Raw genomic sequence first — 26,883 nt, forward strand, 5'->3', positions numbered from 1 at the left:
GCAAAAGGAGGTATTCATTAAGGCAAACAAAATGTCTTTCCAGGTGTGTGTGTGCGTGTGTGTGTGTGTGTGCATGTGTGAGTGCGCGCGTGTGTGTGTGTGTGTAAGATGAATGGTTGCAATAAGATGAATGGGTGCAATATACATTGTCAACTCTTCCAGGAAGTGATGCATCTGAGTTTCACTTTTAGAAAGCTACCATTTAATTCTTACATACTTTGTTTTGACAACTTTCTGACATACTTTGTTTTGACAACTTTCTCTTTCCATTCTTTCATATAGCACAGGGAGAGAGACAGACTGACAGACAGGTGTTTTTTATGCTTTCGACAGATATTAATTGCGTAAGTGGTAACTATGATGAAAAAAACTTCATCACCTAGTAGTTTAGTCATTAAAATCATTCAAAAAACTTTAAGTGTTAATCTATAGGTCTTAGTAAGGGTGCACTTCAGCAACACATTTTACAAAAAATGTGTAATTTGAATAATATGTTACATGCATTTTTACAACACTGAAGGCAGCTTGTCTCAAATTGGAATTTACAACAACCCAGCATGCTTTAGAATCAGTAATTTCCCAGGACAAATACAGAGAAAGACCATAGTTTAGGCACTGTTCAAATCAGTTTAATGCCAAACAAGTTTTTCACAACCTATGCCACACCCACTCGTCTCCCTTCAGCCAAAAAGCCAATGGCCTGATTTTTTTTCACTCTATCTTATATCCTTATTTTGTGCCACTGCTGTCAATCTCTGCTCAGACCATAGAGCTTTTCCTTGTGTGTTCAGTTCCTGTGGAGTTCCCCCGCCTCAGACAGACACGCAGCAACATCTCTGCAGTAGTGTGTGACTCACCCTGCAAAATCGCCTCATTTCCTGCAAAGCATGAAAACAGTGCTTAGAACTGAATCTACAGCTCTATTCCAACAGCAGTTTTACAAAAACAAATACATGAGGCTTTGCTGTTAAATAATCAGTTCTGTAAACTGCTCTGAACAACAGGAGAGTCTCTCGTTTAAAACTTAATCTGAAGAGAAAAGGAATAACGCTGCCTAGTGTGTGGTGTGTATTTTTTATTACAGTTAGGATAACTTTGCCTTTTTCTGGGTGGATCACAAGAGGCTAGAAGAAAAGCCTCTGCTGAAACAACCGATATATAATGTCTGATGTTACTGTTTCAAAAGATTGTGACAAGGGAGACCTGAATGCAAGTAAAAGCCAACAACTGCAACAGCAGCAGACTGTGTATGTGATTCTGGATTCTAAGCCATTCAGGTAAGCCTCTTTCACCCTGTAAAAGCTAAAATCCTTTACCTCTTTTAGAAATAAAGGGAAAGAAATGATGTTTGTCTTAAGGAATGCTTGAGTGCAACATTTTTTCCGGACTGCTTGCATGGCCTGATGTTGCGTAACTAGTTTTGTCTTTTGGTATTAATAGGAATGCATGATGTCAATGCTATTGTATAAGGTAGGGCAAAACTGTGATGGCAGGAATATTTCTAGGTAGCAAAAGGAGTGTTGACCTCAGTAATCGTTTGCATTTCAGGATGAGTTCAAGTGACTGATTTGGGAAAACAAAGTGAACCACTCATAACTTAGTGTAGTACACTTAGTTTTTAAGCCTTATTTATAAATATCTCATACTAGTTTCCAAAAGGTAGTACCTTCCCAGTGCAGGGTACCATAAGTGGTATAACAAAGTTGGAGATGAGATATAAAAAGGCAACTTTCTCTATTTACTGGACCGACTTGTCTGATAAAAGAAGGTTAACAGCTCACAGTTAATGTGCATGCAGTGCATTCTGTTGTTCATTCAATAAAGTTGTGATGACCGGTCTAATAAGTACAAGAAGAGAGAGGGAGCCTTCTTCCCATTTTTAAGATATGAGACTGGTTAACATCTGCATTAAGGAAGGTTGCAGTATGGAAAAAAACAGCTGGACGCAAGGTACATGTGTCTGCATCTCTGGCTAGAAGGCTGATTTGTTTGTACTCATGAGATGAACTTAAATGGTTCAAACAAAATTTGCATAACTACACTTATGAAATGGTAGAAGAAGGCTTGAATAGGTGAAAGACATAGCATGTTACCCAGTGCATAAAAAATAAATAAATAAACAAATATCTATGTGTATGTTTATACACACACACACACACACAGTTGTTTTACTTGTACTAGTTTTTGCTACCACTAACAGCTGTATATATGTATGCATTTATGTTGCTGTGAGGAATCCATTTTGAGATAGTAGGATGTTGCAGCTACTTAATAAATTTAGTGGAGGATACCAAAAAATTTTCTGCAATTATTTTCCAAGGGTACAAATAGGATTAAATTGCTTCAAAAGCTAAGTGTCATATCATTTATACTAAGGCCTGGGAGCACAGCAAATGCAGTGATTGTTGCAGATCATATACGTTTTTTTTACGTATTACTGAAAAGATTTAGTCACAAGCATTCATTAATAAAATAAGATGTTGCTGCTGGAAGTAGTTAGTTAGTACTGTTTTATTCTTTATTTGGATTAATTATTATTATTATTATTATTATTATTATTATTATTGTTGTTATTATAATTTAAATGACCGAGAAGACATGGTTTGCTGACACAGGAGCTTTGTTTTCCCCTACAGTCCTTGGTGAGACAGGGAAACTAATTCCAAATGTTAAAATAAAAATGTGTTATCATACCTCTCAACTTCTTAGCGCACAAAATTTGAACAAACCCATAAATAATGGGAGGGGGGGTCAGATGCCCCAAAATATGGATATTTTTTAAATATTGCTCTTACAAGCTTAGAAAGTTGATTAACAGGTTTTGCATTTGCATGAATTTTCTGAAGGGTATGAAGTCTGAAACTCAAATTTATTTTCTGACTTCAACCTTCAGTGATTTACCAACAATTTGTCAGAAAAAAACACAGTTTTATGAGAAACAGACCAAAATATGTGGCAAAAATCTGGACATTCTGCAAAACCCTGTACAGTTGAGAGGTATGGACTGTCACAATTATTACTATGGGAGGATAAAGAAGTTTGACGTGGTGCCTTCATTCAGCATGCTCAGTAAAGTGCATAGAGGCTTGTACAAATATTATTTCTAGACTATACAATGCATGTATAATGTGAAGTGTATGGAGAGGCCCAAGTCAGTGGCAGTGTAGAAAGTCATGTATGACAGTGCTGTATTCTTATTCACTGTTTGAACAGTTCGTGTAGTTGTCACTCCTTCCACCCCCCATGTTTGAAAACAATGCTAGTTGCTGGTTTTCTCACCATTCCTTGTAATTGCTCTAATTTGCCTTTTGTAACATACTCACTGCCAGACAATAGGATGTCTTCCTACTTATCTGCAGTTTATCTGCCCCATTATTAATTGGGAGTTTTTTTTTTTTCTTTTTAACACTGGCTGCACTGTATATCACAGTAATTAGGATTTACAAGGTAGCGGTATCTTAGCCACATTTCTGTCTCTGAAGTGTTCCTGGGAACTTGCTAACAGTGCCTCATTGCCAATATGTGAGTAATAACCTTTATGTCTGGAATAGGCTTCCCATCCAGGTATAGAAGAGTTCTTTCCTAACAATATTCAAGCTTAAACTGGTTTAGTATAAGGAAAATTGGAAATTCACCTCTGGTCTGACACCTGTCTCTCTAATGGACAGACGTGGCTTGTAAATGTTTGACCAATCATGCTCTTGGTTACATATAATCATTAAAATATAGCCCTACAAATAACCTCTATGGAAATAAAAAAAAAAGACTTGCTGGACAGTTGAGAAGCTTGGCTGTTATGTAAGGGCCCTTGTGCTTGTTAGCGTAGTATATACCCATGAATCTATGAACCAGCACCATTAACATCTGCTGGTAGTGGTCACATTCCATTTAGCTTGACTTGGTTTCTTCTTTAGCCTAAACCTGGGCAGTCTCTTGTGATATTAAAGAAGGGAGACATTTTAAAGCAAAGGCTTTAAAGCCACAGTTATGGCTGAGTATAAAGCCCTAAGTGTTTGATTTAGAGTAGTAGGGAATTCATACTCATATATGAAAATGTCAGCAGGTGAAGACTTCTTATGTCACTTAGTATGTCCTCTTCATCCCTTATGGCTAGACATGCCATCCTACCTGCTGTCCAGACTAAGGCTGGCTCTGCTCAGGTTGCTGGGCCCAGCACCAGGGTAATGTTGGCCATGTTAGCCAAGATGGCGTCAGGGTTGGAGTAATGGAACTGCATTCACAGTACTGCTTAAGATGGTGGAGTCATACCTATTGATTCTGCATCACGTTTATATCTTAAAGCTGCATGTCAGTACTCCTCACTAACCGCAGACTTTTGGGTGCCATCCATTGTCCATTGACTTGTTCATTCCTTTGGGAAGTGACACTGGGAAAGCAGATCCCTTGCAGAGTAGAGACCTTACTGTTTTTGTTTTTCAGTGATGCTCCCTAGCTCACAGTGTTTAGTCTGTGTGGGACATGCATTTGTGCTTCCACATTTCTACACTCTATGGATGTAGAATCTGGAGCACAAGTGTGCTTGGCAGCCATATTGATTTGCATAAAGCTGTCCAATTTCTTTTCCTTTTGAAGTGCGGGGGGGTTGTATCCCCTTGCTTAATATAACCACATCCAAAGTCACTAAACCTCGAGAAAAATTGATTCTTCCCATGCAGTATGTTAGACAACTGTCATTGCACAACTTTCCACCTGAAATTATACCTGTCTTACTTCCCTGTGAATGTTTGTTCCAGAAGAATGTCCTTTTTCAAATCTTCTGGCAACTACTTAATCATAATTAGATGATGCAGACCTCAGTAGGACAACTGGCCATTAATGTGTTCCATCTACACCTCTGAGTAATGGAACCTGGGTCTCTAAAGTCACAGACTCGTGCTCATCCTCATCATTTTCAGGTCACCCCCTGCTTCTCATTAGTTTACTGACGTTAACAATATATGTGCCTTTGTACTATGTGTTGAATATAATTAGTTCTTGTAGCAGTTACTCATTTTATCCGTTTGACACCTTGCCACAACTTATTCTGTACTGTATAACCATCTTAAATAGCAATGCAATACTAGCTGACACTGTTTTATGGTTTGAAGCTAGAAACAGTTAAAAGCAGTGACAGCAGAAACATGTTTGAGAAGTGGCATTGGAACACCTCTGGAGCCTAAGCAGATGCTGCTTCAGTCCATCTGGAAATGAAGCTGAGAATTTCTGCCAGCTCTGCAGCAACCCAGGGCTAGAAACAACAGACTGACAGCACTTCGACTCAGTTCCATAAGAGTTTTGTTCTTATATCCATGATGAATGTGATACCTCATACTTTGAGTAGTAAATCCCCATAATTTCTTCTGGTAAATCTGTCCAAATATCCATACTTCTCCAAACAGAAATATCCGTTGATGAACTTGTCCAAACAGCCTTTCATTTTGGTAGATGCTTCTTTTCAGCACAGTGTTTGCATTATAGACAAATGAATAGCAGTGTGATATTATACCTCTAGTTTCTTACTTCTGTTAGTAGGTGTTGTATGTTATATCCCTCAGACAGGTGGCTGGAGTTCAGTACATAATCCAGTGAGTTACACAGAGCAATTAACAGTACTTCTGTAGGTAAGAGACAACTGTACTGCATACTACATCTTTACAGTCAGTTACAGAGATGTACAGGTGGGGAAAAAAACTACTGTCTGCCTAGGGAGGTACAGCTAGCAGGTGATGTTATATCTCTAGTTTCTTACTTCTGTTAGTAGGCGTTGTATGTTATATCCCTCAGACAGGTGGCTGGAGTTCAGTACATAATCCAGTGAGTTACACAGAGCAATTAACAGTACTTCTGTAAGTAAGAGACAACTGTACTGCATACTACATCTTTACAGTCAGTTACAGAGATGTACAGGTGGGGAAAAACTACTGTCTGCCTAGGGAGGTACAGCTAGCAGGTGATGTTATATCTCTAGTTTCTTACTTCTGTTAGTAGGCGTTGTATGTTATATCCCTCAGACAGGTGGCTGGAGTTCAGTACATAATCCAGTGAGTTACACAGAGCAATTAACAGTACTTCTGTAAGTAAGAGACAACTGTACTGCATACTACATCTTTACAGTCAGTTACAGAGATGTACAGGTGGGGAAAAAACTACTGTCTGCCTAGGGAGGTACAGCTAGCAGGTGATGTTATATCTCTAGTTTCTTACTTCTGTTAGTAGGCGTTGTATGTTATATCCCTCAGACAGGTGGCTGGAGTTCAGTACATAATCCAGTGAGTTACACAGAGCAATTAACAGTACTTCTGTAAGTAAGAGACAACTGTACTGCATACTACATCTTTACAGTCAGTTACAGAGATGTACAGGTGGGGAAAAACTACTGTCTGCCTAGGGAGGTACAGCTAGCAGGTGATGTTATATCTCTAGTTTCTTACTTCTGTTAGTAGGCGTTGTATGTTATATCCCTCAGACAGGTGGCTGGAGTTCAGTACATAATCCAGTGAGTTACACAGAGCAATTAACAGTACTTCTGTAAGTAAGAGACAACTGTACTGCATACTACATCTTTACAGTCAGTTACAGAGATGTACAGGTGGGGAAAAAACTACTGTCTGCCTAGGGAGGTACAGCTAGCAGGTGATGTTATATCTCTAGTTTCTTACTTCTGTTAGTAGGCGTTGTATGTTATATCCCTCAGACAGGTGGCTGGAGTTCAGTACATAATCCAGTGAGTTACACAGAGCAATTAACAGTACTTCTGTAAGTAAGAGACAACTGTACTGCATACTACATCTTTACAGTCAGTTACAGAGATGTACAGGTGGGGAAAAAACTACTGTCTGCCTAGGGAGGTACAGCTAGCAGGTGATGTTATATCTCTAGTTTCTTACTTCTGTTAGTAGGCGTTGTATGTTATATCCCTCAGACAGGTGGCTGGAGTTCAGTACATAATCCAGTGAGTTACACAGAGCAATTAACAGTACTTCTGTAGGTAAGAGACAACTGTACTGCATACTACATCTTTACAGTCAGTTACAGAGATGTACAGGTGGGGAAAAAACTACTGTCTGCCTAGGGAGGTACAGCTAGCAGGTGATGTTATATCTCTAGTTTCTTACTTCTGTTAGTAGGCGTTGTATGTTATATCCCTCAGACAGGTGGCTGGAGTTCAGTACATAATCCAGTGAGTTACACAGAGCAATTAACAGTACTTCTGTAAGTAAGAGACAACTGTACTGCATACTACATCTTTACAGTCAGTTACAGAGATGTACAAGTGGGGAAAAAACTACTGTCTGCCTAGGGAGGTACAGCTAGCAGGTGATGTTATATCTCTAGTTTCTTACTTCTGTTAGTAGGCGTTGTATGTTATATCCCTCAGACAGGTGGCTGGAGTTCAGTACATAATCCAGTGAGTTACACAGAGCAATTAACAGTACTTCTGTAAGTAAGAGACAACTGTACTGCATACTACATCTTTACAGTCAGTTACAGAGATGTACAGGTGGGGAAAAACTACTGTCTGCCTAGGGAGGTACAGCTAGCAGGTGATGTTATATCTCTAGTTTCTTACTTCTGTTAGTAGGCGTTGTATGTTATATCCCTCAGACAGGTGGCTGGAGTTCAGTACATAATCCAGTGAGTTACACAGAGCAATTAACAGTACTTCTGTAAGTAAGAGACAACTGTACTGCATACTACATCTTTACAGTCAGTTACAGAGATGTACAGGTGGGGAAAAAACTACTGTCTGCCTAGGGAGGTACAGCTAGCAGGTGATGTTATATCTCTAGTTTCTTACTTCTGTTAGTAGGCGTTGTATGTTATATCCCTCAGACAGGTGGCTGGAGTTCAGTACATAATCCAGTGAGTTACACAGAGCAATTAACAGTACTTCTGTAGGTAAGAGACAACTGTACTGCATACTACATCTTTACAGTCAGTTACAGAGATGTACAGGTGGGGAAAAAACTACTGTCTGCCTAGGGAGGTACAGCTAGCAGGTGATGTTATATCTCTAGTTTCTTACTTCTGTTAGTAGGCGTTGTATGTTATATCCCTCAGACAGGTGGCTGGAGTTCAGTACATAATCCAGTGAGTTACACAGAGCAATTAACAGTACTTCTGTAGGTAAGAGACAACTGTACTGCATACTACATCTTTACAGTCAGTTACAGAGATGTACAGGTGGGGAAAAAACTACTGTCTGCCTAGGGAGGTACAGCTAGCAGGTGATGTTATATCTCTAGTTTCTTACTTCTGTTAGTAGGCGTTGTATGTTATATCCCTCAGACAGGTGGCTGGAGTTCAGTACATAATCCAGTGAGTTACACAGAGCAATTAACAGTACTTCTGTAGGTAAGAGACAACTGTACTGCATACTACATCTTTACAGTCAGTTACAGAGATGTACAGGTGGGGAAAAAACTACTGTCTGCCTAGGGAGGTACAGCTAGCAGGTGATGTTATATCTCTAGTTTCTTACTTCTGTTAGTAGGCGTTGTATGTTATATCCCTCAGACAGGTGGCTGGAGTTCAGTACATAATCCAGTGAGTTACACAGAGCAATTAACAGTACTTCTGTAAGTAAGAGACAACTGTACTGCATACTACATCTTTACAGTCAGTTACAGAGATGTACAGGTGGGGAAAAAACTACTGTCTGCCTAGGGAGGTACAGCTAGCAGGTGATGTTATATCTCTAGTTTCTTACTTCTGTTAGTAGGCGTTGTATGTTATATCCCTCAGACAGGTGGCTGGAGTTCAGTACATAATCCAGTGAGTTACACAGAGCAATTAACAGTACTTCTGTAAGTAAGAGACAACTGTACTGCATACTACATCTTTACAGTCAGTTACAGAGATGTACAGGTGGGGAAAAAACTACTGTCTGCCTAGGGAGGTACAGCTAGCAGGTGATGTTATATCTCTAGTTTCTTACTTCTGTTAGTAGGCGTTGTATGTTATATCCCTCAGACAGGTGGCTGGAGTTCAGTACATAATCCAGTGAGTTACACAGAGCAATTAACAGTACTTCTGTAGGTAAGAGACAACTGTACTGCATACTACATCTTTACAGTCAGTTACAGAGATGTACAGGTGGGGAAAAAACTACTGTCTGCCTAGGGAGGTACAGCTAGCAGGTGATGTTATATCTCTAGTTTCTTACTTCTGTTAGTAGGCGTTGTATGTTATATCCCTCAGACAGGTGGCTGGAGTTCAGTACATAATCCAGTGAGTTACACAGAGCAATTAACAGTACTTCTGTAAGTAAGAGACAACTGTACTGCATACTACATCTTTACAGTCAGTTACAGAGATGTACAGGTGGGGAAAAAACTACTGTCTGCCTAGGGAGGTACAGCTAGCAGGTGATGTTATATCTCTAGTTTCTTACTTCTGTTAGTAGGCGTTGTATGTTATATCCCTCAGACAGGTGGCTGGAGTTCAGTACATAATCCAGTGAGTTACACAGAGCAATTAACAGTACTTCTGTAGGTAAGAGACAACTGTACTGCATACTACATCTTTACAGTCAGTTACAGAGATGTACAGGTGGGGAAAAAACTACTGTCTGCCTAGGGAGGTACAGCTAGCAGGTGATGTTATATCTCTAGTTTCTTACTTCTGTTAGTAGGCGTTGTATGTTATATCCCTCAGACAGGTGGCTGGAGTTCAGTACATAATCCAGTGAGTTACACAGAGCAATTAACAGTACTTCTGTAGGTAAGAGACAACTGTACTGCATACTACATCTTTACAGTCAGTTACAGAGATGTACAGGTGGGGAAAAAACTACTGTCTGCCTAGGGAGGTACAGCTAGCAGGTGATGTTATATCTCTAGTTTCTTACTTCTGTTAGTAGGCGTTGTATGTTATATCCCTCAGACAGGTGGCTGGAGTTCAGTACATAATCCAGTGAGTTACACAGAGCAATTAACAGTACTTCTGTAAGTAAGAGACAACTGTACTGCATACTACATCTTTACAGTCAGTTACAGAGATGTACAGGTGGGGAAAAAACTACTGTCTGCCTAGGGAGGTACAGCTAGCAGGTGATGTTATATCTCTAGTTTCTTACTTCTGTTAGTAGGCGTTGTATGTTATATCCCTCAGACAGGTGGCTGGAGTTCAGTACATAATCCAGTGAGTTACACAGAGCAATTAACAGTACTTCTGTAAGTAAGAGACAACTGTACTGCATACTACATCTTTACAGTCAGTTACAGAGATGTACAGGTGGGGAAAAAACTACTGTCTGCCTAGGGAGGTACAGCTAGCAGGTGATGTTATATCTCTAGTTTCTTACTTCTGTTAGTAGGCGTTGTATGTTATATCCCTCAGACAGGTGGCTGGAGTTCAGTACATAATCCAGTGAGTTACACAGAGCAATTAACAGTACTTCTGTAAGTAAGAGACAACTGTACTGCATACTACATCTTTACAGTCAGTTACAGAGATGTACAGGTGGGGAAAAAACTACTGTCTGCCTAGGGAGGTACAGCTAGCAGGTGATGTTATATCTCTAGTTTCTTACTTCTGTTAGTAGGCGTTGTATGTTATATCCCTCAGACAGGTGGCTGGAGTTCAGTACATAATCCAGTGAGTTACACAGAGCAATTAACAGTACTTCTGTAAGTAAGAGACAACTGTACTGCATACTACATCTTTACAGTCAGTTACAGAGATGTACAGGTGGGGAAAAAACTACTGTCTGCCTAGGGAGGTACAGCTAGCAGGTGATGTTATATCTCTAGTTTCTTACTTCTGTTAGTAGGCGTTGTATGTTATATCCCTCAGACAGGTGGCTGGAGTTCAGTACATAATCCAGTGAGTTACACAGAGCAATTAACAGTACTTCTGTAAGTAAGAGACAACTGTACTGCATACTACATCTTTACAGTCAGTTACAGAGATGTACAGGTGGGGAAAAACTACTGTCTGCCTAGGGAGGTACAGCTAGCAGGTGATGTTATATCTCTAGTTTCTTACTTCTGTTAGTAGGCGTTGTATGTTATATCCCTCAGACAGGTGGCTGGAGTTCAGTACATAATCCAGTGAGTTACACAGAGCAATTAACAGTACTTCTGTAAGTAAGAGACAACTGTACTGCATACTACATCTTTACAGTCAGTTACAGAGATGTACAGGTGGGGAAAAAACTACTGTCTGCCTAGGGAGGTACAGCTAGCAGGTGATGTTATATCTCTAGTTTCTTACTTCTGTTAGTAGGCGTTGTATGTTATATCCCTCAGACAGGTGGCTGGAGTTCAGTACATAATCCAGTGAGTTACACAGAGCAATTAACAGTACTTCTGTAAGTAAGAGACAACTGTACTGCATACTACATCTTTACAGTCAGTTACAGAGATGTACAGGTGGGGAAAAAACTACTGTCTGCCTAGGGAGGTACAGCTAGCAGGTGATGTTATATCTCTAGTTTCTTACTTCTGTTAGTAGGCGCTGTCTGCCTAGGGAGGTACAGCTAGCAATCTCATTGGTGTTCTAGTGATAGCATGCTGCCGTCACACACAGACACAGTCTTCACACACATTCATACATACACATCTGGAAATTATATGGGATTACCTTAAATGATGTGAAACATCTGGAGATCAACAGTAAAATATTCACAGCAAAATATCTAAACTGGAAAAACATCTAAAAACTAAATATTGACAAAATTGAAACTATACTAGGGAAGGGTTTATGCCCTGTCCCATTGTTCTGCAATCTGTGTATTAGTGTATAAAATTATCAGAGGGTTTGGGAGTGCAGGGGTGGTCGTTCCCCTTCAAAAACATTGGTTTTGAATGTGGTTAGATTTTGTAAATATTTTTTGTTTAGATGTCTTTCCATTTAGGTATTTGCTGTTGATATTTTTACTGTAGATCTTATGCTGTTTTAGATAATTTCAGTTAATCCTATGTATAGATTTAAATAGAGAGAGGTATGTCTAGGGATCCTGAAGTTACCATGTTTTTTTCAAACAGCAACTATAAACAAAAACTAAAAATCAAATCCAAATGAGTAACCAAGAATTAAGATGGACTTGCCCCTTCCAAGAACCAATAATGTTTTTGTCTGACTTTCACCGGTGTGATATTCTCTGGCTATTTTTTTCCTTTAATGGACAAACTGTGGGTTGCTGAAAAGGCAACTTGATCTATTGGTGCTGTATGAGTGTATATAGTTAACTGTAAACACAGTTACTCAAGTCACAGATGATTGACCCAAATAATTGTAACAGTGTAACATGACCAGTCGAGAATACAAAAATGGTATGTTTACAATCTGCCACGTCCCTGGAGTTATACATATATAAACTTCAAGATTGCATACACAGCATTTAAGGGTAAAGAAATGGTTCCTTAAATCCACTAAATTGTGATGTAACAGATGCGCCGCTATAAAGCATTAAAAGACATATAAACCATACTTTTGCTGAGAAGCCCCTGTGTTTGTAAATATCTTAACAAAAAATTGTACAACAACAGGGAAAAGGAATAAGATCCTTATCACCACTGAACTGCAGCCGTTTACTGAGCTTACCTACTCATGTTTTCTCCAGTAGTACTTGGATATAACTGAGCATCAGATTACTGCTGCAATGAAGTGAGAAACTGAGTAAATGTGTGGGACACATAGGAAACTGGTTCTTACCGCAAAGTAAACCTTATTGTCATTCGGAAATCACACAAGTGCAAAAACTGAACGAAATTCTGTGTCCACAGACTCAATGTGCAGACAATGTATAGAGTATTTTCGCAGACCTTTACACATATAACACCTAACTATTACATCATGGACATGCAGTTAGACTAATATTGCACATAATTAGAAACACATTTTAACACTTTTTGAAGTGCACACTTACTTGCATGAGACTTTAGTATAGCACAAGTACTTGGTTAAGACATTCCCTGAACATGTTCCACACATTGGACATGAGACTGTGCTTCTAATTCAGCCAAATATAATATCCTTGTGTTTGTTAGACAAAATACAAGAGTTTGGTTTAAACTTCAGTTCAGCAGAAAATGTAAAAGCAGTTTCTTTGCAGTAAAGATGCCTTGTTCTTTAAAACAACATCAGTGCTTTGCTAGGACCTTCTGTACACAGCATTTCATCCAGTAGCATTTACTTATTCCAGACTAAAACTTGTAACTTTGTAGTCTCGAGACTAATCGTGAATTTGAACTTAAATGCCTTTAGTAAAATTTAAATGAAAAAAAAAAATGCAGCAGATTGCTTCATATAAATATATCATGCAGTTTCCCAATACCTCACCTCAGGTTTTATCACTGCAGTGCCACATAGTTTAATAAACCACAGGCCAGAAGATGCAGTCTTGAAATGCAGAGTTTTTGTTACAGTCAAACAGTAACACAGTCTAATTTGTTGACTTTAAAATCAGTGTCTCTTGTGAGTCTAGAAGGAATCTCTTCTTAGCTATAGACCTTTTTATGGATTGCAAAAATTGTACATGTTTCTAGAAAATGCATATCCTTTATTTATTCGAGATATTTTGCTTTTCAACCTAGTAATGTGCCATCTTTTCCAAACTGTAGTTTACAAAATGAACTTCCTTGCACATATAGCTCTGTAAGACAGCTTAATAGGATTGTTTCCTATCCAGTCAAAACAAGCCATATGCTTTGTCACAATAAATGTACATGCATACAAACCAGCTACATTGGCATAGCAGGATAAAGCCCTGACTTTTGCTCCAGACAAGCTGGATTGTAACCCAGGTGCTAGAAGGAGCTGGCATAGGGGAGATGGTAATTAAGTGGCAATTTCCAATTTGCCCACCTTGAGAGGGCTGAATTTGGTCTGCAAGGAGGGCCCTCCAACCACTGTGTTTGTTCTGCAGAGGACAGTACCATTGATTGAAGACTATGTGCATGGCAGCAGACATGTACACATTGTTTTAAGATACTGCAGAAATTCATTGAGTGGGGTGGGGGGGGGGTGACTGCATAGATAAAAAAAAAAAAATGACACTCCCACATAAATTGATGATACTGCTCACCAAACATGGTTCTCACCTCCAAGGGGAGAAAATGGGCCGGTACCCCAGGGAAAACAAGTGCATCAATAGGACAACTGAAGGGGAAACTTTATGGTCATGTGGGGTGAACCACCCAAAATGTATGCAGTCTCTCTCTCACACACACATCACAGTTGCATACCTACTGCACACAGTGCACATCAGGTTGTATCATAGCATCATACTTGCTTTAATCAGCAGTCCCTGCACATTGGAGAAAGCTTGATGGTCATGTGGATAGAGAGTACAAATCACAGATGAGAAACAAAGAGCACTAATTCACAGGAGTGGGTAATTAGCATAACATAATTTGAATACTTCTAAATCATTCCTGCATACTAGCCTAGCTATAGCAGTTCCCAGTGCATACTGTTGTTTACATGTATGTTGTTAAGACTTGTTTGCATCAATATGACAGCTGTACAGCACATAATCAGCACCTTGTGCAAGCATTGAGTGTACCACATGCCATCTCTGTGTAGTATGTTAAGGCTCTCCTGAGAGCCCCTAGTGTCACTCGGTACTGCACCTGTATGTGCCCTTGGAGTACTATGTTGTTTTATCCACTGTGTCTAGTGCAGTTTGTAATGAACGTTGTATAATAATTTACTGCTGGGCAGCCTAAACAATGTATATGCACACTCTGACCATGTTAGTGCACTGTTAAATAAGATTAGGCATTCAGTACTGCACTACTCTTGTGCACCAGGGGCAGTGACCACCTAATGCATTGTTGTAAAGGAAGGCTAATGCCTGGATACTGTTCTATGTACACGGTGCTTGATAACTATGCCCCAGCCCACCAAGGGTGCATTTGTAAAGTAAAGCTAATAATAGTGCAGTGCTCTGTAACCATGGCACTATGTAACCACCCCCAGACCACCTAGTGCATTGTTGTAAGGGTAGGCTAATGCTGCCATACTGCTCCATATACACAGTGCTTGGTAACAACATCCCAGCCCACCCTGGGTGGAATTGTAAAGTAAAGCTAATAATAGTGCACTGCTATGTAACTGAAGCACTGTGTAACTACCCCCCAGACCACTCAGTGCTACACTGCTGGACACATTAAGCAGTTTACATTTCCTCCTCAAGAAATATGGCGAACCACATGGCCTCTGTATCTTAGGGTAATAAATGTTATCGCAGTTGTGCCTATTTCAGCAAATGTTGTCACTGGGCTTCTTCACATTGGGGCAGTTTAATAATGCCCTTTCAGATTCAATTTAGTTGAGCTAGGATTTCTGGAGTCTCAGTTCAAACATGTGAACCAACCTTATGAACTGATAAATGAGTCTGGGTGTTGTAGTTTTCTGCTTGCATACACTAGCATGTGTGTTAGTTTTACTCATTTTATTTTCCCTTTGTTGATCAGATAAACCCACACTGAGCCTATGGTCCTATTATAGGGGAGAATAGCAGATAATCGCTATAGCAAGTACATGCAAATGTGCACCACATTTATGTCAGAATCATTACATTGTATTTATTTCAGATAATTCTGTTACAGTTCTTGCAGTTGTAATGTAGTACATTCGTGAATACAGGGCAGGTAGGCACAGGGTTTCCATGAATAGCAGGTACAAGGCAGCTGCTGAAGTAAGTGAGCGACTCTACAATGAAGTAACGGAATAATTGTCTGCTTGTGATACGAGTAAACTGAGGTTGAATGAAAGCTAAATGTGATAAAGAAGGTTTACTTCAGCATGATGTAAAGGCTTTTGTTGTCTAATGCAAACTGTTTGATGTACACGTATGCCATGTTTTGTGCTTCATGTCAGTTTTAGTTTTTTTTAAATGTCACGTTAGTTCTGAAGTATTGTTTATATCTGAGCATCATAAGGTATCCTTTTTCAGTTTATGACAGCTGGATATTTTACCCAAAGTGCTTTTTACAGGTGCAATCCTTCCCCAGATTATAACTTATTTATTTATTATTTTATTTATTTGACATTTGTTGACCAGGATAATCTGACTGAGCTATTGTCCTTTTTCAGTGGAGGCCTGGGAGAAAAGCTCCACACATATACAAACACAAGAAAAATAAAACAATAGTTTTAAATAGAAGTAACAATCATTTGCAACACAAGGAAGGTAATGCATGAGTTGGTTCCAGATGAGTTTAGATATACAATTAAGCAGTAAAACAACAATATTTAGACAATTAAGCAGTAAAACAACAATATTTACATGCTATTTCAGTCATACTCAACAAAAGAAAGGTTTGTACAGTGTACTTTTTATACAGGCAGTGGAAAGGTTAACATGTGAGCATTTTTGGACAGAGTAGCAATTTGATTGTTCTATGTACCGTAATTAGAAGTGTCAGAGGTTTTAGTAAAAGTATGCAGGAGAGATGTGGAAATAAGGAAGGAGGTTAACAGGGGAGGCTGGAGTTAAGGCAGTAGGATTGAGAGACGGGAGGGAAGTAGAGATGAGTAAGCGAGGGAGATGTGTTAGTAGAGAGGAAATGTAGTGGGGTCTGTGGTAGTTGTGAGGTTTGGTGAGCAGGGTTTATGCAATGTGATTACCCTGGCAGGTCCAGTGGTAGCCAGATGTTTTTTGAGAGCTGTTTTCAATTGTTTTTCATGGCTAATGATTCTAATTGACAGGGGTCCAAGCAAGTGTGGGGAAGTAACTATATAAGTTTTATCCAAATGTACTTTTAGGTTTGTAGATTTGTAAAAGATGTTGGTCAGTGCTTCTGAGAGTCCTGGGTGGGTTGAGAGAGAAGTATTTGTTGCGGATATTTTAGCCAGTTTAAGGTGTTTAGAGAAAAACAGTGGTGGGATTTAATGGTATGGCTGGCAGCAAATCTAGCAAGTTTTATTACAGGTTGTTTCTAGAGTTTTTAAGAGGGTGGTCTGAAGGTTAGTCAGTATTTGTGAGGAGTAAAAGAGGCAGGGGAGGAGGAAGGCTTGAGTGAGAGATTTTTGACTCATTTGTAAGGAATTTTTTGTTTCTGTATAGCAGACCAAGTTTTTGATTATTTTTCTTGATGCAGCTGAGAACATGAAGGTCAAATTTGAATTGGTCATCATAGATGACCCCCAGTAGTTTCCTATGGGATTCAAATGTGGTAGTATTATTATTATGGGATGTGATCGTGAAAGAGGATTTGAGGTGGTTGAGTGATTTAGGTAGGAATAGTAGGGGTTTAGTTTTACTTGTGATTAGTCGCTTACTAGATAGACAGTTTTCAATTGATTTCAGGGGTATTTGAGTTAAGGTGTTCAGGTCAGAGAGATTATCAGCAATGGTGATGTCTGTGGAATCATTTGCGTATTGTGTAAGAGAAGATTGTGGACAAGTTGAATGTAGGAGGTCGTTAAAGGTGTTGAATAGTAACGGACCAAGTATTAATCCTTGAGGTACTCCCATTTTGATAGGGAGAGCAGGAGATAGAGTGGAAAGCCATTTAACTGATTGCTGTCTGTCTGTGGGATAGCTTGCAAACTAGTAGACAGCTGAACTTTGAGAGATTTAGGACAGATAGTCTGGCCAGGAGCTGGGGGTGGGAGATGGTGTTGAATGCTTTGGAGAGGATAAGAACAAGACAGGATACCAGTTTGTTGTTGTCTCTGGCTAGAGAAGTAGTATTGGTGAAGGAGATGAGGACAGTAGAGGTGCTTCCTCGTCCTATTGCCATTTTGGATTTGGTTCACCCACTTGCATTTTACTAGCAGAAACATTGCTTGCATGTTTGTTGATACATTTTGGATTTAGTAGTTACTTTGTTTATTCATGTTTATTGAGTTTAGTTACACTATATGTACTTTTATATACAGTCTTTTTATCATATGTGTTTTTGCATTACTAACTGTTTTTCACTAAAAGCACTTATGGTGTTTTATGAAAGGCCATCTCCAAACTGTGCAGTTAAAAGAATCATGCTAATAGCAGTGACATGGATGTACCAGGGATAATTAGGGCTCACACTGTGCAGGTATAATTCTCAGTACAGTGATGCTTATCAACATGCTACCCCTTATTATGCTGAATTGGGTGTATGCAGTCTGTTATTTTATAACCCTGGCACTCAAGCCTTCCCTCAGGAAATACCATCTGAAATAACTCTCCCTGCTTTCACTAGAGAACACATCCTTAATGCTCTCTCTAAGGCCAAGAACACTGCATCATTGGGGCCAGACAATATCCCAGGATGCCTTCTAAATAGCATGAAACCTGACCTATCAGGGTCTCTAGAATTGCTATTTAACTATAGCCTCCAAATAGGCTTCATGCCACGAGAATGGAGAACAGCAACAGTCATCCCTCTGCACAAAGGTAGGACATGTATAAACCCTGGAAACTACAGACCCATAAGTCTCACTAGTCTTATATGTCAAGCCATGGAAAGAATTGTCATGGAAATGATCAGTAGTGATATAGTAAGCCTCCGGAGACTGGACCCAAACCAGTTTGGTTTCGTCAGGGGCAGGTCGTGCTTACTCAACCTGGTGGACTTCTTTGAGAAGGCCAGCAAAGCAATGGATGAGGGCAAAATGGTTCACACTGCCTACCTTGACTTGGCCAAGGCATTTGACACAATATCCCACTTGGGCACTGTTGACAAACTGAGCAGGTTAGGTACAAACTCATATGTCACCAGGTGGATAACCAACTGGCTCACAGACAGGTCCCAGGAAGTTAGAATTGGGGAGTCCACCTCTACAAAGAGGCCAGTCAAAAGTGGAGTCCCTTGGGGATCAGTCTTTGTACCGCTCCTTTTTGGCATTTACTTCTCTGAAGTTAAGGCCAATGTCAGTAGTGTCTGGCTGACTAAATTTGCGGATGATTGCAAATTAGGAGCTGTCATTGAATCCCACACTGACACAAATTTTCTCCAGGAGGGGCTGGCACTGAGAAACGACTGATGTCAGAGCCATGGATTAAAACTAAATGCCAAGAAGTGCATAATCGGACTCTTCATGAAGTCATCGACCCCTGCTAACTATCATATTGACAACACATCCCTTAGAGCTGACCAAGTAGTCAGGGACTTACGGACACACATAGATAGTAATCTAGCCTTTGACCATCATGTGTCTACAGTGGTGAGGAAATCCTTCTATGTTGCACAACTTATAAACAAAGGTATGGCATCTAAGTCCAAGGAAGTCATTGTTTCACTGTATTCAGCCTTCATTAGAGCTACCATTAAGTACAATGCCCCCTTTGGTATGTACCTAACCAGGCATATTCAACAATTGGAATGTCCACAGAGTTTCCTCATTAAAAGAATACAGGACTTAAGTAAAATATCCTAGGCAGACTGCCTGAAGGTTCTATCCCTGTATTCTGCCTCCTACAGGCTTTTGAGGGGAGATCTATGCCTGACATATAGGGCATTGTCAGACTCCACTCTGATGGACCTCCTGCATATCCATAGAACAAACAGCACCAGACTTAATCCTTGCCTGTGATATAAATAGGACATGCTGTAGAGACAGGTATGTATCCCAGAAATTACCCCATCTCTGGAACAGGCTCCCCATCCATGTGATGCAGAGTTCCTCCCTAACCCCATTCAGGTGCAAGCTGGACAATTGGATGGGGAACAGGAATTTCATCCCTGGTTTGGCACCTATGACTCTAATGGACACAGGTAACCTGTAAATGGTTTATCTCCCAAGCCCCTGCTTGCATTTATCAAGGGTATCGGAACTTGTCAGAGATTTGGGATGCATGGCTAGGCTTAAAAAGGCCCTTGTGGTTGTTATCCTAGTAAACACCTATGAACCTATGAGCAAAAGGATGACTCAAAACTTTTCATAATACCAGAGCCAAAAATAAACAAAACTGCAGTACCAGATTGATAAAAATACAAGTCAATAAAACACAGATAACATTTTATTTTTGTGTATATTTATTTTTCTTTGTATTTTGTAAAAAAAAAAAAAAAAAAGCAATATTTTCAGTGCTTCAAATTTGTAGTCCATTTAGGACGTACTGCAGATAAAACCACATACATTTCCATTCTTCACATACAAGTGTTTGTATTATAAAATTGCTTGTCTTGCAATATGGTAGATCCATTGAAAAACAAAGGCAGAAGAAGACTTTGTAAACCTTATTTTGTGTGTATAAGCACTATCCTGTAAACTCATTTCACTGTATATACAACATATTTCAGGCCTTAGCATCATGTCTGAAAAGTGAATTAAGATTAATAGATGAGATAGGAGCTAGCACACGAGAGGATAAAATTTAATTGTATTAAAAATCATATTTGTACAGTTCTTCAAGTAAAGCACTAAGTGTGCATGTGTGCTGGGGATTGCACGGAGGTAACACGAGTGCATTTTATTTTAATGTTTTTGGTTAGTTGTCGTGGGATATACCTTTCAACTGTCACTAATTTTTTTAAGGATGCGCCTAATTTTTGCTTACATTTTTGCTTCATCCTGCCTAAAATTAGAATTACATTTGAAAAAAGGTGGTGAATTGCAGTCAGCAAATACTGGTAATCGTTACAGTTACAGATTTCTTTTACATCAGAAAATTTTGTTTTAATGTGCATCTTCTTTTTCTATCAACGTTCTAAGTACAAATGCTTAAAACGTGTCCCTAATATGTGCACTTTTTTCCCTTAATTATTTTTTCCTTCATACCTAAATATGCAAGATAAGGGTTGGGTGCTATTCCTTGGGGCGATGAACTAATACAAGACCTGCAGATTGGTGATAAGCAGATAAACATGTTCTGTTTTCCTTGCCTGACTAATGATTAGTAATGAAAGTGACAGTGGCACATCCCGCCCAGCTTCTTTGTGAACGGTATTTTTAACCAGAAGTCTAATGGCAACATATTGGTTAGATTAAGCAAGTAATTATCTAAAACATGAGGATCCATTAATGAGCACAATTAGGTTTGTTTATTGCTAAATGGGGACTCAATAGAGATGGTAGGAAGCAAAGATAAAAACATAAATTATGCAGTGTATAGAACAAAGATAGTTATTAAAGCGGTGGCTATTAAAACTCAGTAATGTGTACACAGGCATGTATGCAGAAATTAAATCAGTGGCACATTAATGCTGAAACTAAGGACAGTGTGTGGCCAATTATTTATTTTATCAGGACAGGAGTAACAGAGGAAGAACAACATATTTCATTCAGCAGTAGAAGGGAGGATAGATGTCAGTGGTCGAACTGTATTCTTTACTTGGGGAAAAAAAGGCATAATAAAAAGTCTGCCTTCCTAAAATAAGATAGAAGTATGGGACAGAACTAAGGTCACCCAAGGTTAGAACAATGGACATTTAGATGGTTTGAAAGAAGGGGGGCAGAGAATAAAACCAGTTTTTGGAAGCTTGAGAGATCAATACATAGAGAAATAGACTAGAAGATAGGAAAGACACATGGGATGCATACAGTTATGGTTGTAAAGATCGTCTCTTGTCAGAACATGGAGAGCATGGGAAATAATACAGTATAACAGTGGAAGGGTGACATACTAGAGAAGTTTATCACATCTGATTGAGCATGTAACAGGTGCACCATACAGAAGTCAAAGTTAAGAGCATGCTGGCAGATAGAGTTCCATGCTAACTGTGTGCTTGTCTCATTCAGCACATATCCTAACAAGAAGACTGGTGTTTTACCTTGAGGTGCTAGGACCTTGGGATTGTTACATTTACTAATTACATAGAGAGGAATTTTCCTGCATGGTATACATAGAGTGAATCTCTGTAGATGGTTTTATTTATTTATTTGGTCTTGTTATCAAAATCCATACTGTCTGATATGTTCTTAATTTTTCCAAATGTGGTCATGGAGGGCATTGTGTACTCCAGACTTGGGAGTGGATGTAACAACAGAGATTAAAGCCACTGGCCGTCTGGTACACCTTTTAACTGACAATTCCCTGAAGAACATAACCCATTTGGTAAAAGATAGTAAGGGTGTGAGGACTGCCACTTTGGCTACCATTGGACATTAGATAAGCTATAGTTTTGTCTAATCTGATTTGGTCAAAGTAGCAAACATAATTTATTTAATACTTGTTTACCTGGAAGGTCCATCTGGGCATAAAATAATCAGTTTTCAGCCTGGAGAGAAAAGCTCCAAAAACAGTGACGGCTTAATAAAATATTACAATCGGTAGTTTAACTTGTAAATAGCAGAGGCAGAGTACCAGGATGAAAATAATAAATATGATGCACTTTATTGTAACAGTACATCTTATAAAGTCAGTTTAAACTTATAAAATTCCATTGTCTAATAATAACACTAATGTTGTATGGAAAGGGTTAATTAGAAGTGAAAGAGACTGTACGAGATAAAAGGAGATAAAGGTGTACAGAATGGAATCAAGAAGCAAGAATAGCTCAGTTACACAGCAGAAAGAGAAAGAAGGTTAAAAGGACTAATGCGATATTTATAATGTCAGTTTGTCACCAGCAGATAGTTAATATTAGTTCTACAGGTGTTATCCAGTGAGTAGTAGAAAACCAAGAATTGATGAAAGATAACAGCATTTGTGAATACGGGTCTGTACTGGGGCAGCAGAACAGGAAACCTTTAGGGTATTGCTTTAACCGAGTTGTAAACTTGTGTGAAGTTGATTGTTGTCTGAGGTATGTTGGAACTGAACTCCAAGCTTTGGGTACAGAGCTAGAGTACAAAATATTACCAGCAGCATTATGATCCTCAATCGCAGATAAAAGACATTTTTTAGCTAAAGAGTGTAGGCGACTATTAAGGTTATACCACTTTAGCAAATCCTTGAATGATAGAAACTTTTCAGGGAAATGCAGTGAGATCTAAGCAGTTTTTAGACAGAAGAATGATGATTATGTATTTCTATCCAGCTAAGAGGTTTCAAGGCAGTGTAATGGTGAGTTTTGGTACATGTATTGGCTGCAAGTTTTGCAGTTTTGGTTTAGCACCGATCTAATTTAAACAATGTGGCGTATAAGTTAATGAGAATTGGAATGGCATAAAGTAATGGTGGAAGTAAGTAGAGTTAGTGATTTTCATAGGGATATTAGTAAGGAAAGGTTTAACTCAATACATTAGATCGAGGTTTTATGTGTTTTCTTAATAGCATTTTGAAAATGATGGTAGATTTCAAGTTTTCATCTGTAATGATGACTGGAAGTTTATTACTGGTTCATTGATGTAAATATGAGTTTTTTTCAGTGCAGTGTTTAGGTATGAGCAGAATTTGTTTCCTTTTTTTTTATTAGGATGCTGAAATTTCTAATAGTTTGTGAGCAAGAATTCTATTTAGGAAAAGGAATCCCAAGTCATTTTTTGGAGAGCAGTCAAATTTGAGGCTGAACACATTAGGGTGTAGTCATCAGCACCCTGAATTGTTAAAGCGTGTTAGTGTCTGCTAAGAGATCATTAATAAATATATTGAATAAAAGAGGAACACCTACAGACAGTGGCAAGAAGGTGGAGTATGATCCACTCCATTTCACTGACTGAAACCTGCTAAGGTAGCATATGAACCAAGCAAAGACAGTACTAGAAAACCAAGTTGTACATGTCTTTTATAGAAGTTTCTGATGATATACAATATCAGTGCTTTTAGATAAGTCAAGGAAAAGTGTTGAAACTAGGTTACCTTTGTTCCTGTAAAAGCTGTTGTTGTTGAGAAATAACAGTGTTGTGTTTGCAATGTGTTGGGGATGAAATCCATGTCGTGTTCAGGACAGCAAGTCGCTGTCAAGGAAGTATTGAAGGAGATGGTTGTGAATGCATTTTTCAAGAATTTTAGACAGAGAAATTAATATGACAATGGGTCTGTAGTTTGTCTGTTGAATGGTCTTTATGAACAGGTATGATGTAAAATTGCTTCCAAAATCTGGTATGTAGGTATCCTGCACAGATCTATTTATTAAGCTAGAGATGTTTTCTAGGTCAACAGGTACAGTCTTTTATATATTCAGTTAAAATCACTTTTGTGTAAAAATCACTTGACAACAACTCGGTCCATAAAGTAGCCCCAATCTCAGGGGAAAGCTACTCGTTCTGACTGGGGGGGGGGGTCATGGAGATAGTGCAACACAAGGACTAAAAAGGACTAAAAATAAGTTAACACAAAAAGTCTTATAACAACAATAATTTCTTTATACAAGTTGAGGTATAAGAAGCAAACTGCAAGATATTCTCATGTGCCCTATCAATGCAGAGTGATAGGGCCATGAGGTAGACTGAAGACATGGAAGGGTTCTTGCATGACTGCTCCATGAACAGGTAGAAAACATGATGAGGTAGTGGTCTACAGGGACTGGACACAGATTAAGTCATGTAGCAAAAATCTGTAGGATATAACTGCTGCCACTGCTGGAGGGAGTTACAGGCTGTTTAATCAAGGCAGGTAGAGTGAAAGCAGTAGTATGTCCCTGAATGAGCCAGCTAGGTGGTGATGTAACAAGCAGCATGCTGGAAAGAAAAACATGACAGTTATTTTATGGACACCAGGGAAATCAGGAGAGGTATCTCAGTAAATTGTTATTCACTTAGTGTTTATAAATATAAACAATGGTGACACACAAAGAATGCTTACCCAATCAATTCTGGCAGTTTCTTGTCCGTCAGGTTGATTGTGTATAAACATTGGATTATTCTTCCCTAAATACAACAGATACTGCCTTACATCTGTCCCATATCTTGTACATCATTGTTTTGACCACCACAACTTTCTCAGCATATGTCTCAACGTCTCAGTTTTCTAATCATGTTGGGTTCTTCAAACATCACATCACATGTTCCAAAATCATAGCATGTGAAATTGTTCCCTAATTCCAGTAGTATTTGAACGTCATATATTTAAATACAGTGCATAGATAAGTTGTGTGATACCAGACATGCACCACCCCTAGTGTACTTCAGTATGATTTTGCAGTAAAAATAAGCATAACTGTATAGCAAGGCAACATGATGTAATCAGATTCACATATTTCTCAACCTCTTTACAGCAAGAAATCTGGAAAAAGCCATAAGTAATGGGGGGGGGGGTTTAAAGGCACAAACATAGGGACACTTTTTAAATATTGGTCTTACAAACTTAGAAGGTTGATAGAATAACAGGTTTTGTGTTAGCATGAATTTTCTGAAGGATATGAAGTCTGAAATTCAAATGCCTGTCGTCATTCTCTTTCAGTCCTCAATGATTTGCCAATAACTTGCCAGAAAACTACAATTTTATGAGAAACGGGTCAAAAATATGAGGCAAAAATCTGCACCATTGAGAGGTATGCAGATGTCTTTTTGCAGCTTTTTTGCATAATGCTGTTGATGCACACTAAAGCTGCTACTTTGTGTAATCCTGGTTACAGTGAGCACACTAGGAAAACAGGTATGTGGCTAATGCTTCACAATTTATACTCTTGTGATAACCATTGTTAAATCAGAAGGATAGAGATTTTTCGTTTATAAACCGGAAGCTAGCACATACTCACATTTACAAAAGGGGCAAATTGACCATTGTGGAAGTTGGCAACAAAGGAGCACACTATAACACGGCTAAAGTCAGGGAAAGTATTGTGTATAAAACAAAATTGCCAGCTGTTTTAATCTGTGCACCATAAACACCCATTATTGAGGCATAGCAGTAACATGAAACAATAATTAATGGCAATACTTGGGTGATATGGCTGATTGCAGGGTTCTGGAAACTTTTATTTGATTGGCTCAGCAACAGTAAAGCTCTGAACAAATCAGTGAGTGAAAATCAGTGCAGTGATTGACTATAGTAGAGCAGCATAACTGCCATTGTAATTTACATCAAATTCACAGCATTCCTGTGAATGCAATGCAAGCTATGCTAATGGGGACGGCTGCTCTGTGTCCACTGTCACTACTGTGAAAAAATAATTCCACATTTCCCATTGCCTAATCACCTCCTGCTTTTCATTTCTGTCTTCATTGTTCAAGAATAATTTTTTCTGGAAAGCAGATACATGTTTTTCACTATTTTCTCCTTAGGTAGTCAAAAAGTCACTGTTGTGCTTACCTCTGGTCCACCTTTTTCAAGAATCTGTGGCCATTTTTTATGCTATGATTATTTAGTTTCTTTTGCTAGTACAGACCCTGTACAAGTCGGCAGAGGTAATGTTAGTAAAACTGCATTTGTTGGCCCATTGAGAGGCCTTACCAAGTGTGTTGGCAGGAATGATGACTTCCTATTTTCTGCTGTTTATAGGTCTTTCTGATACTGGTTACTCAAGCCTTCCTTAAGGTGACTTTGTGTCATTTGCTTAATTTCTGCTCCTGCACCCTCCAACTGTGTATTTTTCTTGTCTTCTTTAGTCTTAAAAAGATTGCATGTCTTACAAAAACATGCATTTGGAGTATTTCTTCCCGGGCCTCCACTGAAAAATGACTTTGTTCTAAGTCGGACTTTGCCAGTAAACAAATGTTAAATAAAATAATAAAATCTTCCTGTCTCTACCATATTATTATTAGCCATGTTGCAGGTGTTTGATTAATATGCAAATATGAGTATTTCTACAAAGTAAGTATTAGTTCATTAAAAAAGGATCAGATCTCACTGTTTTTGTGTCTTGCTGCAAACAGCATGTGTTGTTTCCGTCTTACCCTCTGATGAATGATGACATGCGGTGTATGCAGTCCACCTTTCAAGCTAAAGTTGCTGTTTGCTCCTGTACATCTGTCCATTCTATATCTTCCCTGTATGATTTTGTAATAGTCCCAGGAATTATGTTCCTTTACTGGCCTGCCTACTTTGGCTGTGTCTGGAAATTTACTTGAGGGCCCCATCATCATCTTGGCAAAGCATCTGCCTTGAGTTGCCCAGATTCCACTTGAGGTCAGTGTCCCCTCCATTCTTTTGCCCTTTGTTTCCAAATCCATCAT

At 38.9% G+C, this 26,883-nt stretch overlaps 1 protein-coding gene across 1 annotated transcript in view; it reads left to right on the forward strand.

Annotated features, from left to right (window-relative positions):
* The first annotated feature begins 758 nt into the window (after positions 1-758).
* The window catches only part of TFE3 (transcription factor binding to IGHM enhancer 3), a 650,077-nt gene continuing 623,952 nt past the window's right edge, over positions 759-26,883 (forward strand). Inside the window, exon 1 of the mRNA XM_044080401.1 lies at positions 759-1,277. Within this exon, the coding sequence (XP_043936336.1) occupies positions 1,162-1,277 (116 nt within the window). The 5' untranslated portion in view covers positions 759-1,161. The remainder of the gene's footprint in view (positions 1,278-26,883) is intronic.

The sequence above is a fragment of the Protopterus annectens genome, chromosome 8.part0 (assembly GCF_019279795.1).
Source record: "Protopterus annectens isolate FY-2018-M chromosome 8.part0, PAN1.0, whole genome shotgun sequence".
Taxonomy (NCBI): Eukaryota; Metazoa; Chordata; order Ceratodontiformes; family Protopteridae; genus Protopterus; species Protopterus annectens.